The sequence below is a fragment of the Pyrus communis genome, chromosome 10, assembly GCF_963583255.1.
Source record: "Pyrus communis chromosome 10, drPyrComm1.1, whole genome shotgun sequence".
Taxonomy (NCBI): domain Eukaryota; kingdom Viridiplantae; phylum Streptophyta; class Magnoliopsida; order Rosales; family Rosaceae; genus Pyrus; species Pyrus communis.
The window spans coordinates 7,145,363-7,162,412 of NC_084812.1; the positions used below are offsets into that span (position 1 = coordinate 7,145,363).

General features: G+C 36.5%; 4 protein-coding genes across 7 annotated transcripts; 2 read left to right on the plus strand and 2 right to left on the minus strand.

Annotated features, from left to right (window-relative positions):
- LOC137747774 (uncharacterized) lies at positions 1-600 on the plus strand. The gene has a single exon (XM_068487922.1). The coding sequence runs from the start codon at positions 1-3 to the stop codon at positions 598-600; it is 600 nt and encodes a 199-aa protein (XP_068344023.1).
- Positions 601-1,644: 1,044 nt separating this feature from the next.
- On the plus strand, positions 1,645-4,428 carry LOC137747775 (probable serine/threonine-protein kinase PBL11). Its single transcript, XM_068487923.1, has 6 exons — positions 1,645-1,837; positions 2,411-2,614; positions 3,141-3,209; positions 3,317-3,379; positions 3,461-3,783; positions 3,955-4,428. The coding sequence occupies exons 1-6, from the start codon at positions 1,645-1,647 to the stop codon at positions 4,426-4,428; spliced, it is 1,326 nt and encodes a 441-aa protein (XP_068344024.1).
- Positions 4,429-4,964: 536 nt separating this feature from the next.
- Positions 4,965-7,279, minus strand: LOC137747776 (protein ALTERED PHOSPHATE STARVATION RESPONSE 1-like). Its single transcript, XM_068487925.1, has 4 exons — positions 6,727-7,279; positions 6,077-6,294; positions 5,717-5,925; positions 4,965-5,622 (listed from the first exon to the last, which is right to left on the minus strand). Exons 1-4 carry the CDS (start codon positions 7,277-7,279, stop codon positions 4,965-4,967), a joined length of 1,638 nt encoding a protein of 545 aa, XP_068344026.1.
- Positions 7,280-8,639: 1,360 nt separating this feature from the next.
- Positions 8,640-12,197, minus strand: LOC137747124 (probable protein phosphatase 2C 46). 4 transcript variants are annotated; one of them, XM_068487139.1, is made up of 5 exons: positions 11,901-12,197; positions 11,025-11,438; positions 10,422-10,789; positions 9,567-9,803; positions 8,640-9,310 (listed from the first exon to the last, which is right to left on the minus strand). In XM_068487139.1, exons 2-5 carry the CDS (start codon positions 11,341-11,343, stop codon positions 9,050-9,052), a joined length of 1,185 nt encoding a protein of 394 aa, XP_068343240.1. In that variant the 5' UTR covers positions 11,344-11,438; positions 11,901-12,197; the 3' UTR covers positions 8,640-9,049. The 4 variants fall into 4 exon arrangements, with proteins under 4 accessions (XP_068343240.1, XP_068343241.1, XP_068343242.1 ...); XM_068487140.1 differs by having other exon boundaries at positions 11,025-11,457; XM_068487141.1 differs by lacking the exon at positions 11,901-12,197 and adding an exon at positions 11,551-11,781 and having other exon boundaries at positions 11,025-11,457.
- Between the last annotated feature and the right edge of the window lie 4,853 nt (positions 12,198-17,050).

Here is a 17,050-nt window from a genome sequence, read left to right on the forward strand (position 1 = left end):
ATGAACAAGGCTTATGACCGGGTTGAATGGGATTTTTTGGAGGCAGTGGTGAGGAAAATGGGATTATGTGATGCTTGTGTATCATTTATCCAGTTTTCTGTGCTTCTAAATGGGCAGCCTGGGAAGAAGTTCAAGCCGTTAAGGGGGCTGTGGCAGGGGGACCCCTGTCACCATACCTATTTTTTTATTGTTTGTGAAGTTCTTTCCCGCCTTATCAAGAGGGCCACTGGTCTTGGGTTCTTGGATGGTATTCAACTCAGTGTGAATGGACCAAAGCTTACCCATTTACTTTTTGCTGATGACACGTTTGTGTTCCTAAAAGTTACTCCTGACAATTGCCGGAATATGTCAAACTTACTGAAAGCTTACTGTCGGGCTTCTGGTCAGCAAGTTAGCTTACAAAAATCAACGGTCTACTTCAGCGCCAACACCCCTATGGCAATGGCCCAAGAGCTCGGTGTCAACTTAGAAATGTTGGTTGTGAAGGATCCGGTGATGTACCTGGGTGTCCCCACAGTGAAAGATGATTGTTTGATCTATAGTTTCTGCTCAAGTGGCCCTGCAACGAATGCCCCCACTCAATTGTTTTTTGGTGGATAAAAAAAGTTATATTAATAAGACGTATCGCTAGTTTACTTGCTTGTGATATTAATTAGCATTAATTCTTTTAGTTGGCCAATGTTGAAAGAACATTTTCAACCATGAAATTTATGAAGAATCGATTGAGAAATCGAATGGGAGATTGATGAATGAATGATAACATGGTTATTCTTATAGAGAAAGAGATATTTGATGGTATTCGTAATGAAGTTGTCATGCAACGATTTTAAAACATGAAAACACGCCGAGGGATAGTGTGATGCGTTGTACAAAAAATCCTATGGATTAATATATAGGTATTTTGTTTAATAAATTCTTCAGCATTTTAATTTGTAACTTTGTTGTCTGAGGATACCCTCATCGATACAGATCTCTGACTTCGTCCTTATATCTAGTACGTTACATTGTCAAGAGACATGAAAAACAAATGATTATGATATAATTAGGTTTTATTGGAAAAGTATTGTAAGGTATATCGTGGATGCTCAATACTCGATATCCTGTTGATTATTTAATGGTATCAACATTAATCATATATCGTAGATTGGTATTCTGTACCAATCAACCACTCCCCCATTTTACATCCTAACGAATACTCTAACAATACCTATGGCCAAGTCTACCAACACATGTCCAGTTTTGAGTTTAAGAATCACGAGAATTCTATGCCTCTTATAGTAAGAAATCCTCTGTAATGCAACAACATCAATCCACATACACGTACGTATACATGTACAAGTTGTTTTTGGCTTATATGCCGTCCTAGCATTAGACCTAGTCATGGTGACTCGATTGAATAATGTCTCTTTGAAACTATAGACTTAATATACACATATGTATATAACATATTTATATATTTTTGAAAATAATAGCCGGCAGATAATTATTGATCAGTCTGGGATCAGCTTATATACATGCACTTCCCAATAATCCTTCCCCTCCTCTACCTATTGTTCTCTTCAATTTGAAGCAAATTAATGGTCACCTTAATTTCATGAAAATGTAACTGAATCGAAGTGTGCACACCCCTTAAAGAATACGAAAATGGAAATGCGACGCCAGTTGGTGGTGGCTTCACCACCATCTCGAAGTTTTGTTCATGCTCACATACGCATTTTGGGAGGCTTTGTTGGCATTCTGTCAGTTTTGATAGTGGCCTTGTTATACTACTTGATCAAGAAGAAGCTCCTACCAGCTCTCAGGCAAAGACAATTACTACATGAGCTTGGGCACAAAGGTGAGCAAAACCTCATTTTGTTGTGGGGCCCACACCAATTTAACCCAATTCATTGACACTCTTCAACAACCATCATTTAATAACCATTTTGATTTTAGTTTTTATTATTTAGTGTTATTTTGTGTGTGTTGTAGATACAGAAAAAGTATGCGGAAGAATGAATTGTGAGCGAAACACAAAATGAAAATGTATAACGTGCTTGCACTTTCAAATTTTTGTTTTCATGTAATCTCCTTCATTTCTTTCTTCTGCCTCCCAGTACCTCCCTTCATCCTACATCCTTCTCCGCTATTCATTTCTCTTTTATACTTTTTCTCTATTTCTAGCACAAAAAATGAAAACTAAATCAAACGGGACTAATAATATGAAAATGTTGTCTTAATTACCACATATTCGACGTTTATGTAATCAGTATCAATTAAACATCATCCATTCAAAACAAGAAATTACTGAACTAAACAACCAAATGAAATTACGTATTTTGTTAATCCGTTTGACAAGAGAACATTAGTTACGATCTGGAGAGACCACTTGAAGATTTCGGGGTGTGACTACTATGTTTTTGTCTGTTAGGAAATTTGAAAGAAGAGAAAATAACGTTGAGGCGCTTCCAGTTGGATGAACTAGTGAAGGCTACTAATAATTTCAGCAGTGAGTGCTTGTTGGGTTCTGGTGGTTTTGCAAATGTCTACAAGGGGACCTTTGATGATGCAGGAACCCTAGCCATTAAGCGAGCCCACGCCGATTCATTTCAGAGTGTCGAAGAATTCAGAAATGGTAAGCCTCAACCAATAAAAACATGTAAACGGTACTCAGATACACAAAAGTAACACGCTTGCTAACATTTTTTAATATATGTGCATCAATAGTAGGGCCCCATCAAATATATATAGTCTTGTGTCTCTAAATAGATTTATCGATGTAGAAGTTTGTAGTGTAGAAAGATTCAGAATTTAGTTGATATCATCTGATTTCTGTGTAGTGTTTATTCTTTGAACAGAAGTGAGGCTACTTTCTAAGGTCAAGCAGAGAAACCTTGTAGGTTTGGTTGGATATTGTGAAGGATCATCTGGTATGTAGTCCACCTGTAAATGCATGTTTAATTTTCTAAATTAGCCCGCTCCTTGTATTGATAAGGGAAATGATTTCAGTACCCTATGATTCTCCTTAATTTTGATTTCTTAAAATCGAATGCCAAAAATGATCAGGAGTGCATACATAGGCTATAAAAAGGTGTGTGGAAATCAATTCCTTTGATAAAGGCATGTAAACTAGCTAATATGTCCGATTGTGACTGGAATAGGGGCAAAAGGAGGAAAAGTGTTGATCTATGAATATGTACCAAATGGTTCTCTCCTTGATTACTTTGTGGGTATGTATGTTCCTTACCAGGAAATTAAACCTACTTGTTAAGTGCTAATTATAAATCTTCCTAATTCTATGTTTGTTTAGCATAAATCCTGTTAAATTACCATGTAGGAAGAAAATGGAGGAGCTTAACTTGGAGGCAAAGAGTCAACATAGCCATTGGAGCAGCAAAAGGTCAGTCATCAGAGATTCATAACTATACAAATAGCCTAACTAGATAAGTAGAACTCTAATTGATTGTGTGAAATTTTGCAGGCATTGCACATTTGCATGAAGGAGTAAACCCGAGCATAATCCACCGCGATATAAAGCCAAGCAACATCTTGATAGGAGATGGATTTGAAGCCAAGGTTTCAGATTTTGGACTTGTTAGGTCAGGGCCTACTGAGGATCAATCACATGTCAGCAGCCAAATCAAGGGAACTCCAGGATACCTAGACCCTGCATATTGTTCAAGTTTCCATTTGACGCCGTTTAGCGATGTCTATAGCTTTGGTGTGATACTTCTGCAGCTTATTTCTTCCCGGCCTGCGCTTGATTCGACAGGCCACCGCTCTAAGCAGCATATAATTGACTGGGTAAACATTTCAAACATTGCTCTTTTTTCTTCTTTTCTTTCTTCTGATACAAGCGATATGTATTCTACTTTAAATTAATTTTGAACTGCAGAGGGGGAAATTCAAACTTGCTTCGCAAAAGAGTTTGCCTTTGTTTTTCGAGTTCTAGTGAGCTGTTTTTCTTGAATGCAGGCAAGACCAAGCTTAGAGCAAGGCCGTGTTGAGGAGATTTTAGATGCAAATCTTTTAACAGAGCCATGTAACACAGAGATGATGCTAAAGATGGGGAAACTTGGCCTAAGATGTGTTGTGAAAGTGCCCAAAAACCGCCCTACCATGTCGCAAGTGTGGAAAGAACTCGAAGAGGCCCTATACTTTGCAGACAACTTCATTAGCAAACAGCCTTCATGGGGATCTCGAAGATCAACTGGCACGTCCCACCTACCATCAGAGCTAGGGCATAGAAGATCAATGGACTATGACCAGTCTCAAAACTCGGTGAGCATAGATGGCATTGGACTCCAGAGGTTTCATGTCGACGTAGATAGCCTTTCCTTTCAGAGCACAAGCTTAAGGTGTTTGGAGTTGAATGATAGCAGCATCGACATCGAAAATTGGGAAGATATACATGAGGAATCTATTAGAGAAAAAGAACTGAACATGTAATACATCTTTCTTCTGTATGTGCATTATGCAAGAGTTTTCTGAATTGTAATATATCACTCCTCTAAGAAGCACAACAATACAGTGTTTTTTTATAAGAGATATTGTAGAATATTCTACATATTCACAATATTATAACGTGTGACATACAAGAAAGCTTATTAACCTAAAACAACAGCATATTTGGAGACAAACGTGCACTACAAGCAAAACCGAGTGTTTTTGAGAAAGGTTGGAACCATAGATTAATTGGTTTATTGACCTAATTCCAAATATCCTATTGATTAAACGGAGTTTATATTTAGAATCAAGCTTCTCCGTCATTCCATGAAAAGTTATTTACGATTTTGCAACAAATTAAGGATCAAAGAAAAATTAAATATTGTTCCCAAAATAATAAAACAAAAAAGCTTAGGCTCCTAACGTTCTCAAAGCCTATAACATGAAACAACTCTTAAAATTGCCTGTCATGCTCAAAACCCTATACGCATCCTTTCCGAATCCGCCATCGGCATTAACCCGACTGTAGCAAGGTCATTTTATGATGAGTTGGTACTTTCGTTGTCAGCTTCGTTTGCATCTCCACTGCATGCTATAAGGTTTTCATACATTTTCATTTCATTGTTTGAATACTCAACCAAGGATTCGAAAACTGTAGAAAATCCCGTCTGAAATCTACTCACAGCAATATAAGTTTTCGCCTTCTTAGTATCTAGCTTCTTCCCCAACTGCTCCTTCATCTCAGTTTCAGGCCTGTTCCGCTTATTCTGTTCTTTCAACTCTTCAGCAATCTCTTTCTTTAGTCGATGCTCCTTTCTTTGTCGATCCACCAGTGCTCGGACGTCCTTCCCAAAGTCTTTCATGGCACAAGTGACTGCTTCATCTGGAAGGCTCTGCAGGCAATCTAACCAACTCTGATACAGTGAAGACTTGTCAGGGGTGCCGGATCCATTTTCAGCACCAGCAAACTTGAATATCCCACCATGAAGAGCTTTAACGTACACCTTCTGCGAAGAGACATACGAAGCAAAGCAAGAGCACCACTTTTGAAGTTCGTCTTCAAGCTTAGAAGTGGCAAGTTGGTGTAAGTCATTGCATGACATTCCATCGTACGGAGAGTTGAGACATTTCACTTGAGACATGATTCTCTTTTGCATCTCATGAGCTTCCAACATCATCTGCGAATTTCTCATTAGGCTGCAAAAATGGGGAAAGAGAGGGTTAGAACACAATTCAAAAATATTCAGGTGTCTAATACACATTCAAAGTATGATTGTGGCATTTATATTACCCTTGAAACAACTTAACAACTTGTGCCTGCAACTCATCTCTCAGCTTTTGAATTTTCTTGGAGTTATATGTGATATCTGTATAGGAATTTGAAATTTTGCTATCCAAGTACGATATTTTAACTCCAATCCTGTCCTTTTTCTTGAGCACATCTCCTTCTCCTCTTTGCTTTTGCAGTCGGACGCATCTTTTCTTGGTTTTTTCCACAATCTGAATATAAAATTTAACGATGATTCAGAAAAAAATTGTTGTGAAACTCATATCAAAGAAATACGAAAAAATCAAATGAAAGATCAAGTTGTGTAGCAAAGAAATTTCAGAAACTGAACGAAGAAAAGAACTTGTCAGATTGATATTGTACCTTCACCTCCTCATACAGCTTCTTCTCCGCATCGTATAGGCTCGCAAGTGTTGACGAATGGCCCCCAAGCAACGTCTTTCCATGGTCATCAAGGCCACTATTGAAATAAGTGCATGTCGAAGAAGTTCTAGAGCTAGATCTCAAGAGAATTTTGGAGGAGAATCTAGATGAGGCGGAGTGGCTCACCGTCATTGAACGGACAAACTTTTCCGATTTTTCTGCACCCAAAATCATAGATGCTTTGACGTTAGAGCTATATTAAAGAATAAAATCAAATGTGGACATGAATTTCACACACTAAAAAAAAGTGTTACCATGCCCACGCACCATATATTAATTTTTCATGCATATTTTAGTTATAAATTAGGTTGAAAAATAAAACAGATGGGGGACAAAAGCACTAAAAATCATCATCACAAAACGTCAAGAAAAGACAAAAGAAAAACCAAAAAGTAATGCAAGAGAGGTCAAATTTTTTAAATTAAATTGCAAATTAAATAATGTGTCACTAATAAAAAAACAAGCACGTTAATCGACTATTAATTAATAATTCAATCATCTACAACCACATCATTTAGTTTGCAAATTTGGTTTAAAAATTTTGATCTCCTAGTTACTCAAAACGAAAAGTTAAAAGAGAAGGATCTCACCCTTAATCTCCTTGGAAGCAGATTCTACTTGAACCATGTTGGTTTCAAGCATCCTCGAAACCTCCATACCAGAATAATAAGTTCGAAAGAAATGCTTCTCAACAGCTTTTAGTGCTTCCAACAATTCTACCGCTTTTCCTTCCGTTTGATTCATATTACTCGAATCTCCCTCCTTTTCACTACTTATCGCCATCTCTCCCCCCTCAGAATCTCTCTGTGTTGATGATGCCACCGAAGGAGCCACCATCACCCTACAAACTACTTCCCCATCAGTCGTCCCAGCGTCGTCCTCTTCTCCGTCAACCTTTACAGAGCTCGTCGAAATTTCGGAGTCCGAAAACGTTGAGTCAATGTTTTGAGTATGAACGTTTGCTAACATCCCTACAGCATGCCCGACCGCCAAGAGCGAATGGATGTACTTGCACTGCGCGTCTGCGAACGCAGACCTTCTCTCTAGGGCTAACTCTAGCTGGCGTTTTCTCTCTCTACAAAGCCGTACCTGATCGTTAACATCCACCACCCTGGAATTGGATTTGGAAGGAATACCACCCATGTCTCTGATTCCTCTGAATTTGCAGGGTTTTGGTTTGCTTAAGAAGATTTGTACGGACTTCTAAAGATTAGTCCGTTCTGTTTTTTTTTTTTTTGAGTTCATGGGTAGGGACTAGGGGTATATATACTGGTAGTAAAAACTCCTTGTTTGAAGGGGTAATTGTAAAAACTTGCTGTTTTTTAATCTAATTCCGAGGATAAAAGATCAATTTGAAAATTTTAATTAGGGAAGTTCTTCATATTCTTAGCCGTTTTCTTCATGTTTGAAACTGGGAAACCTCTTTTCATATTTAAATTCTTTTTAGGAAAAATCGCTTTCCTTTTTTTTCTTTTTTTCTTTTTCTAACTCTCCTTTCTTGAGCCTAAAGTTAGAACATTCTAGAAGTGGAATATTCAGTTATGTTGTCGAGTTTTATCATAACACGTAAAATTGTAAATCACGTGACTTGTGTTCTCGATACTCTGTAAACAATTTATCATGGGTATAATCAACATATTAAGGATACTACCTACTAGCATTACGATAAGTGATATTTTTCTTCACTTATAATTATATATCAAGTTTAACTCACATGCTGATTTCGATTTTTGCTTATATTTGGACCATTGTCCGAGTTAGCATAAATCCTTCCTCTCCCTCAGAGTAGGAGAATATTGTATTAAGAAAAAAAGGAAAACATATTAGGCCATTGGATAGGGCAATGTGTCCACCCCCCTGCACGAGTTAAATTCCTTCCCCTTCGATCAAAACAATTTAGAGCGAGGTCGTGGAGGAAATTTTAGCTAAATTTCCACCAAGTGTTGCAAGAACTTGAAGGAAACATCTCTTCGGGAGACAACTTCATTAACAGCCTTCAAGGGGATCTTGAAAACCAACTGGCCTAAACGATAGCTGGAATACGATTTGTCTCAAAACTGTGTGCCATCAGATTCATAGGTTTCACGTCGACATCTTGAGATGGTTTAAGAGCTCTTGGGCACCATTCCGCTGCAAACCGGTTTTTAGAGGCAAAATCTACTCGGGAACTCTTAACAAAACAGTAGTATCAAGTATCTTCCACATTGTGAATTTGCCGATTTTGTAACATTGTCATACCAGGAGGTGTAAGGAAGTGTGTGCTCCTCTTCTCCCATTTAGAAGAGACTTGCATGCAGCAAGTTCATCGACTTTGTGACATCACTAATACATGACGTTATGATAATAGACTGGGGTGCCACGTGACGGTAAACTAGGTTCTAGTTGTAAGATAAAGTATATGCGGACGTCACCCCAACAAACCCCTCGTTCAGGATTCAAGAAGCTCTACGTTGCACTCAGGCCATCCTGACAATTTCAGAATTCAAAGAAAACGTACAAGCAATCAGCATGTAGAGATTTTCCATTTCCAAGGTGTCCTTCCACGCATGATTTACATGTCCCAAAAACTCTACAACGAAGTTGAAGAAAACCGAAAAAATTCTACCATACACCGAAGCATACTAGAAAATCCCGAAAGAGAAAATAATCTTAGAGAAGATTGTCCACAAGAAAGAATCTTTATGTGCCTGTCACCTTTGAAGCTCTACATTTTTTTTATTCTTTCTTTTATACCTCTGCTCAATATCTCATAAACTAAAAATAAATTACATGTTCAAGTTAATTGTTACATTGTACAGTGAAAAAAAAATTGACTGCACCTTCCCTTGTCTCTTCGGATGTACAAGCTGACGGTTCACTGGAGTTCCCAGAAGGACTCAACAATAGATACAATATTATATGACCTGGCTCCCATCAGCTATCCATGGGTGTGGAACATGGGGCAAGAGTTTTTGACGGTATATGAACACCCGCTCCTCTCACGGACAAAGTAGGACCTCTCGTTGAGCTGGCTTTGCTCACAAGGTTCGAGTCAAGGAATAGGACTATCACTGTTACGTCGTCGTGGAAATGCCGGCGGACACCACGCTCTATTTTCTTCAAGTCTGAGTACCTCATTTCTCTTTTCTTAGCTGCTTCCTGCAAGGCAGTTTTCACAAGCCTCCGAGCACTTCCCTGAAAAACAAGAAGCAAGTAAAATCATGTTCCTTCTCTTTTAAACCACTCGCAATATGGTGTTTGATATACAATTCGACACAATTCTTTGGTGCTCCTGTATTAGTAGTCATAAACTCGATCCTATGGATACGAGCATTTATATCCTCCTCAAAGGCCACTTGCCCATTTGGCACAGAGACCAAATATAGCCCACCATGTAACTAGCTATATCAACATGTTAAACGAAATAGAACTGTAGAGATGAGTAAATTACGCTGTGTGGGTGATTCTGAACAATATCAACTGCCCCCTGGTTGGTGAGGTGCTCCCACAGCCCATCAGAAGCAAGTATGAGAAACTGATCGTGCGGTTGAAGTTCATGTACAGAGATCGATGGTTCAGAGCTTAAAATTGGCCTTTTAAAAGGTTCGCGCAAGCGAAACTTAGCATATAAAGGCTCCCTGTTAAATTCAGGCTTTTTAAGATATACATCGCCAATAGATCTAGAAACCTGCAGAAGAAAAATATATTTACCCTTAATATAAATAACAACCAAATATTCAATTAAGAACCATAAATTGTGATTCATTAAACGCCAAAAATTAAGTTGTCTTTGAAAAGAAAATGCCACTTATGATTATAACCACGAAACTCAGTAACACCCAGCATGTGCTCCGTCGTTTCTACCATAGAAATAGGAAATTAGTAGCAGCTCTACTCCAACCCCAAAAAAGAACCAAAATTTATCACTGCTTGAAATTTGAATCACTCTCAGGCCAGGTATTATCCCGCCATGAATCATGTTGGATAATTACCAAACGACATCTTTATTCTTTAAATGAAAATAAACATTAGCCTACAAGCCTATGTAGTAGCTCAAAGGTCTAAGTACCCAACATAAAACCAACATCTTAGTCCCCTGGAACGGTGGATATTAACAGAGTTTTGTTCTATTCGAAACCACAGTTCTCTATCCAATAGTCCAAACTGCCTTAGTCATTCCAATGTTCTTCTTCAACAATTAAATGAGTCAATACTGAATTAGCTTAGGAAATAGGAAAAAAAGCACTTTACCAGGAATCATAGAATCTGTCATGAATAATTTGAGAAACTGACGCAATTGAGTTACCTGTATCAAGCCCTTCACGCGCCATACATTATGCTTTAAAACTACGATATGTGAGTCATCGGGGTGCAAAGAATGCATCTCCCGTCTGACAGATTCTATGGCCACATTGTGCTCTGATGACAACTGGATGGCACGAACCTCCCCGGTAGCCTTCATAACTCTCCCCAGAACAGCACGGGAATCGCCAACGTTGGCAATGTAAAGGGTGCCACCACAAATCACACCAGCAAGGCAACAAGATCCAACAGCTGCAATTTGGGGTTTCATAGGCCATTGTTTGGTAACAACAGAGAGGAACCCCTCTTCTGTGGCTTGATATGCTTTCCGTATCACGTCTACTGACATGGACTGTTGCTCTGAAGAGAACCCTGAATATAAAAAAGATTAACAGAATCATCAGCAATGACTTCATTTCAATCTTAAAAAATCATCAATGAGAAATAGATAATACATATCCCCTGAACTGTAGTAAGGAGCTTCATTTAATTCTGGGATAATAAATCCTATTCCTAACATGGACTAGTTTGAGCGAATCAAATTTATTTCACCCACAAACACTTCTACGCTAAAAAGTTCATTTGGGACTAGGATGATGTGGTTTACTTTTTAGATGTTGGAATAGGTGATCATTGATGTAACGTGAGGTCTCAGGACCGCCATGACCGTCATATATTCCGAAAAAGGTGCCATACGGGCCAGACTCGAGCGAGCTCAGGGGGCCAGACTCGAGCGAGCTTTGATCCTCAAGCAAATTATTGGCCTGCACAACAGCCATTGAAAATTCACCATTCATGTGCTGCCCAATGTCTTTGTACCAAAGTAGCCCGTCTTGTCTGCCAGCTGCATCTGAACCTGCGTGTCCATACTGGTCCAAGGAAGGCAGCCAACAGGCCCTCAGAAAGTTCATCAACCTTGATAACATCCCTCATTTCACCTGGGCCAGCCTCGAATGCTTCCACATCCAAAATGGATGCAATACCTTTCACAACCAAGACCCCACCACACCGGCTTCCTCTCCTGAAGACCAAAAAATCGACTATAAAACCCGAAACCAATCAATTAAAACAGGAATATAAAAACCCAGTTAATCAAAATTCATCACAAACTTAACCAAAGGATCAGACTTTACAAAGTAAATTTTAGTTAACAGGCTCATTCAATACATGATAAAACAAAATCAGGTCTGAAATATCAACCCCATCTGCATTTCTGCTATAAATACTAGCTTGAAAACAAAGATAGCAACACAACCAACACATAGTTTTGGGAAAATAGTGACAGTCACAGCTACTCTACCACTACTCTACACACCAAACTTCCACCACACAATTATCTCTACACACGCAAAGCAACTTTACCATTACCCACTAACAAATTACCAAACTTTCTGATTACCCAACAACAAATTACTAAACTTTTTGATTACCCAATAGCAAAAACAACATATCAGAGAGTAAAAACCAAGAAAAATCAACTCACAGTGCAAAATTAGGCAGTTTTGATGTCAGCTACTGAACCTTGACTGGTGAAAACGACGGAGATCTAAAAGAAACAGAGCAATACATGTGGGTTTATACGCGTTAGATCTGCAGATCCATCAAACTTGAAAACTGTGGGCAAAAGGGTTTTTCGATAGGGGTCTCTGTTGTTGGTGTTTGAAGCAAATTTCTCAAGTCTTTTGGGGTTTTTCTGATTTGGGATTTTTCCTGTGGGTGACGCAAAAGGGTGTAGGACGAGGAGGAAGATAGAGATTGATTTTACTTGACAGGGGACGAGCTTTCAATCAGTGTGATTGAACGAACTGAAACACCTTTTTATTTCTTTTTCTTTTTTTCTCAGCACACAAAACCCCCACTGAAAGAAAAGCCACCAAAGCGATGGGAAAGCCAGCAATGCATACGGGCAGCAATGGGCTCCACATAGAACCAAAGAAAGAGAAAGTAGATAGAAAGAGGGACAATGATTTAATATTTTTAATTGAAAATTATGAAAATATAAAACAGAAAAGTTTTTATTTGCTTCCAAATCTAAATTGTCGAATAATTTAATTTAACAAAATTTATTGTTTAACAAAAAAAAAATTAATTATTAAATAATTTTAAATTTTGTCTGCCTAATTGAGATATAAAAAGTGAGTAACATTAGGAAGACTAATTATTTAGATCAAATTTTATAAATCATATAACGTGGTTGTTGCTGATTGAATTATTACTTAATGTTTGATTAACGTACTTATTTTCTATTGATGACATATCATATGGTTTGAAAATTTGGTATAAAAAGTTGATTTACCTAACATTACTCTTAAAAATTTAGCAATTGATCGAACTCATAATAGAGTGCATAGGCATAATTACTTTCCGCTACTGCGATAAATCTCTTCTGCCCAATTTACACCCTTGACCATTAACTTTGTCAATTATTTCGTCAAATTGAGAGTTTCATTCGTACTTTTAGCACAATACAAGCCTCTAAATTTACTTTAGGTGTGTAAGTTTCAATTCCACTTAAAATTTAAACATAACTCAATTCTCAAAATTCCAAGTACTTTTTAACTTACCAAATCAAAAGTTTAGACAACAAGAAGATCCAAAATTCAGAAGTAAAAAATTTTCCCTTTCATCTATATATTCAAATAAAATATCAAAAATTTTACTTTTCAATGAGTATTACATTTCAAAAAGTCCTTTCTCTTTCTATCCATTTAAAGTATGTCATTTTCTCTTTCAAAAGATCGCTTGTGTGGTATGGTTGACATGTTATTTCTTGTAGTAATATGTTATTTTTACATGAAAATACTTAGAAAGTAGCTAAAAGTATTATTTGATTGCTCAGTTTTTAAATTCAAATACATAGCAGTAGCACATACTTTACGAATCTCAGAAATACACCACTCAATCATCTTAAACATTACACAATATTCCAAAAAAAAAAAAAATATATATATATATATATATGTGTGTGTGTGTTATATTTGCAAACACATTGTTTGGAGACTCGTGGTGTTTATTATTCAACTTTGTTGCGTGTTTGTTTTGAGTATTATTTAAGGGCAACACCCTCCCAAATTCCCACCACAATTTTGATTCTTGAAGATGGTTTGTGTCTGTGACCTTGTGATTGTTTGCATACGTGTCCCTGCCTCAAGTGCCTGCAGGACATGTGTCCTCACACAATCACGAGAAAGTGGCAATCATTTTATGGAGTTTTAGAGAGTTGAACGTAAATAATATTATAAAAATAATAATATTAATAGAATCTGGATTTTATTAAATTTGTGCCCAATATTGAACAACATGTATACATTTAAAAACCCATTGTCGCAAGTTATGGCGCCAATTCCCGATCAAACAATTTTTATTTTTATGGTTTGTTTTACGGAAAATTTAACGAAACACTTCTAATACTATTTATTTTTAACGAAACGTCACATTTTTACGTTTTTTGTACTATTCACTACATTTTTATTTATTATTTTTCATTAAAACTAAAAAAAAATTTAAATTTTTCGTTAGTTTTCCTTTATTTTATTGATTTGTCTACCCTAAGATTCCAACCCTAGCATGGCAAACAACAAAGCTAGGTGTAATGGTATCAGCGGTGCTCCTGGTTTGCTTCGTTGTGGTGGCGGGGTTTGGTCAATATTCGGGGTGGTCATAATGGTGTTGCCATATAATGTTGGCGGTCGTTGTCTACTTGTTTGCTCGGGCCATCTTGTATTGTTAATAGGGCTTTTGTGCTCTTTACGCCATGTTGTAGTTTATTATTTTTTGTATCTTTACCTCTTTAATTGGACGTGTAGTGTTGTATGTTTCTTTCGCTGAAGAGCTAGAACGAGAGTTCTCTTCGGTTTCTCTTTGAAGATTATGGAATCCTCCAATCACATCCGTTTATCGTAAATCGTGCGGTCAGTTTTCGTCAGGTACTGTTTATATTTAATTTTAAATGAAAAAATTTACAATGATTTATAGCCGTACAATGTACGATGAACGACGTGATTGAAGAACCCTCATTCGAAAAGTTATATTTCAATTTCTGACCATGCCAATTTGTTGGGCTCTTAGGTTCTTATCTCTGTCATACTTTCTTCTATTAATGAAATTTTAGTTGAAAAAAAAAAAACGACAAAGCTAGGTTGTCGTTTGAGCATATATGTTGATGAATATCCCAAATAAACATTTTACAGGCAAAGATGCATTTTAAGTACAATTATTTGTGTTTTTATCCAAGTTTGGTCGTCTATATTTCATATATAAGAGTTGTTATAGTATATTCAAATGTCTCTAAACAACAACGTATTTGATACGTTGCAGACTGCATCATATGACTCTCCAATATAAGAAATCTCTATCGAGCATCTCACATTTATCTGTATCGTCGGTTGAGTCTGTTTTGTCCACTTTCTCCATCCCCAAAAAGGAAAGCGAGCTTGCCCATGTTCGATCCCTTCTTTCCGGGTAGTTCCCAATGAGTACTAAGTGTTTTTTCAAGATTCAATTGCATTTTGGTTAAGAAATAGGTTCACTAAAAACGTTTTTAATTATTTTAAAACACTTTCAAATGAGTCCGAAAACTTTAAATTATGAATCAAGAAGTTCTTGGATTATTGAAATGACATGATTATTATGTGTGTATAGAATGTTAATGTCAAAGCCACCGATGATTTGATGAATATCATTAAGTGTTATTTAGCAACCAAACCTAATGACTATAAAATTTCAACATTTCTTTTTTTACTTTAACATTGTATATGATATATCGCATGCCACCAACATTGTATATTGCATGTGGCATGCGATGCTTATGCCGACCATTCTTTGTATGCAGCAACACAAATTTAAGAATACACTACAAGATAATTGGAAAGTTCGGTCATTCAGGAAAAAGAAAGTGACAATGCACAATTACATTAGAATTTTGATATTGCAATTGAAAAATCAACCCTGTGGTTTTATTTATGCATGATAAAAGAGTTGCAGATGTTCCGGTTAAAAACTACGATTACAAGATAAAGTGGCAAAAGAAAGGAGAACCTAGGATGACTTGGCAAAAGATTAAAAAAAAAAAAAAAAAAAACACGAAGCACTAGAGACTAACAGAAAACTTAGCATAAAATTAAACGTTGTGATATTTTAAGATTCATACAATCAACCTTGTTAGTGTAATAACGCTTTGTTATTGTCTTCGACTCTGATGTAGTTTGGAGTTGGGTGATGATGTTGTTCTTTATAGTTTTTGCATGGGCAAATATTTAAACTCCACCGACAAAACGTCACAAAAGAGATAGGGAGATTACGCGTTACTATGGTTGGGGAATTTAAAAGGTAAAAGACCAATTCCCATGGTTCACAGTCAAACACCAGAAAAGTCATATCACAAGCAAACGACCAAACCGACCATTTGTCTGCTTTTTTATTAATTATTGTTTTTTTTATTTCTTTTTAAGCATTTAAATGGGAATAAAATTATTGAAAAATATGGTATATTCTTTAGGATCTCAACTATCCTAATCCAATCCACACAAATATGACAACACGATCGAGTCATTTTTTAAAACGGCTAAAGTCGGAAATCGGGAATTCGAGCTTAAAATATCTTTTAAACTTTGAGAAAGAAACGTAATAGTCATTTAATATTACATTTTTAGGTTTGAATATCGTTAATGGTGAATTTGATATCAAATTAGGTTGCTCATTGTATAGATAGTTGCCCTGCTCTACATACAACTTTATATATTTGTTACCTCAGTACGTAATTTAGAAGGTTTTTGTGCGGTTGTTGTAGAAGTAGGATTATTTCCCCTCATATTCTCATCTTTTTCCCTCCTCTCCTCTCACACACTATTTTTTATCTTATTAGCTCTATAAAAAAATCAATATAAGATACTGACATGACTTAACTATAACAGTTCAAATATGAAATGAAGGAAGAGGAGATAGATTAGGAGGGAAGATAATTTTCCTCTGTTGTTTTATAAGACAGTACCCATGTTTGGCAGAAGTCAATCTTTAGACGACCGAGAATGATTTGAAAACAAAAAATTCGTTTGGTGGGAATTGGGAACCAACAATTGGGTCAATTTGGATTCTTCCAAATTGCAACACAGTTCATGGCTTTCAAGCTCAATAATAAGACCACGTTAATTTAGGTCATTAAATGGCTAGATAAACACGTATGTAGAGGTCAAATTAGAGGGGGAACAAAACAAATGCAACGCTTCAAAGTCCAAAAGCTACGAAAGGCTAAAACGCGTATTTGGTGAAAGTTCACTAGCAAGAATGATTGATGTATAACTCTCTAAATAAAAAAAGAGTTTTACACAAAACGGAGGGTGACGTCTCGATTTAAAATATAATAGACTATTTAGTTAAATGTTTTTGAAGATTAGCATAACTTTTCACTTTGGTTTATGAGATTTAAAATCGATTGAACTAGTCCTTGAGTTTATTCACTGTCAATCATTTTGGTCATTCCGTGAAAAATCTTAGTTGAATAAGGAAAAATAACAAATTACCCTGAATTTTTGTCAATTATTTTGGCTTATTGTTTATTAAATTAAGAGTATTTTTGTCATTTTAATTCTTATGTAATAGAATTTTTTTTTCACAGAAATACCAAAATAATTGACG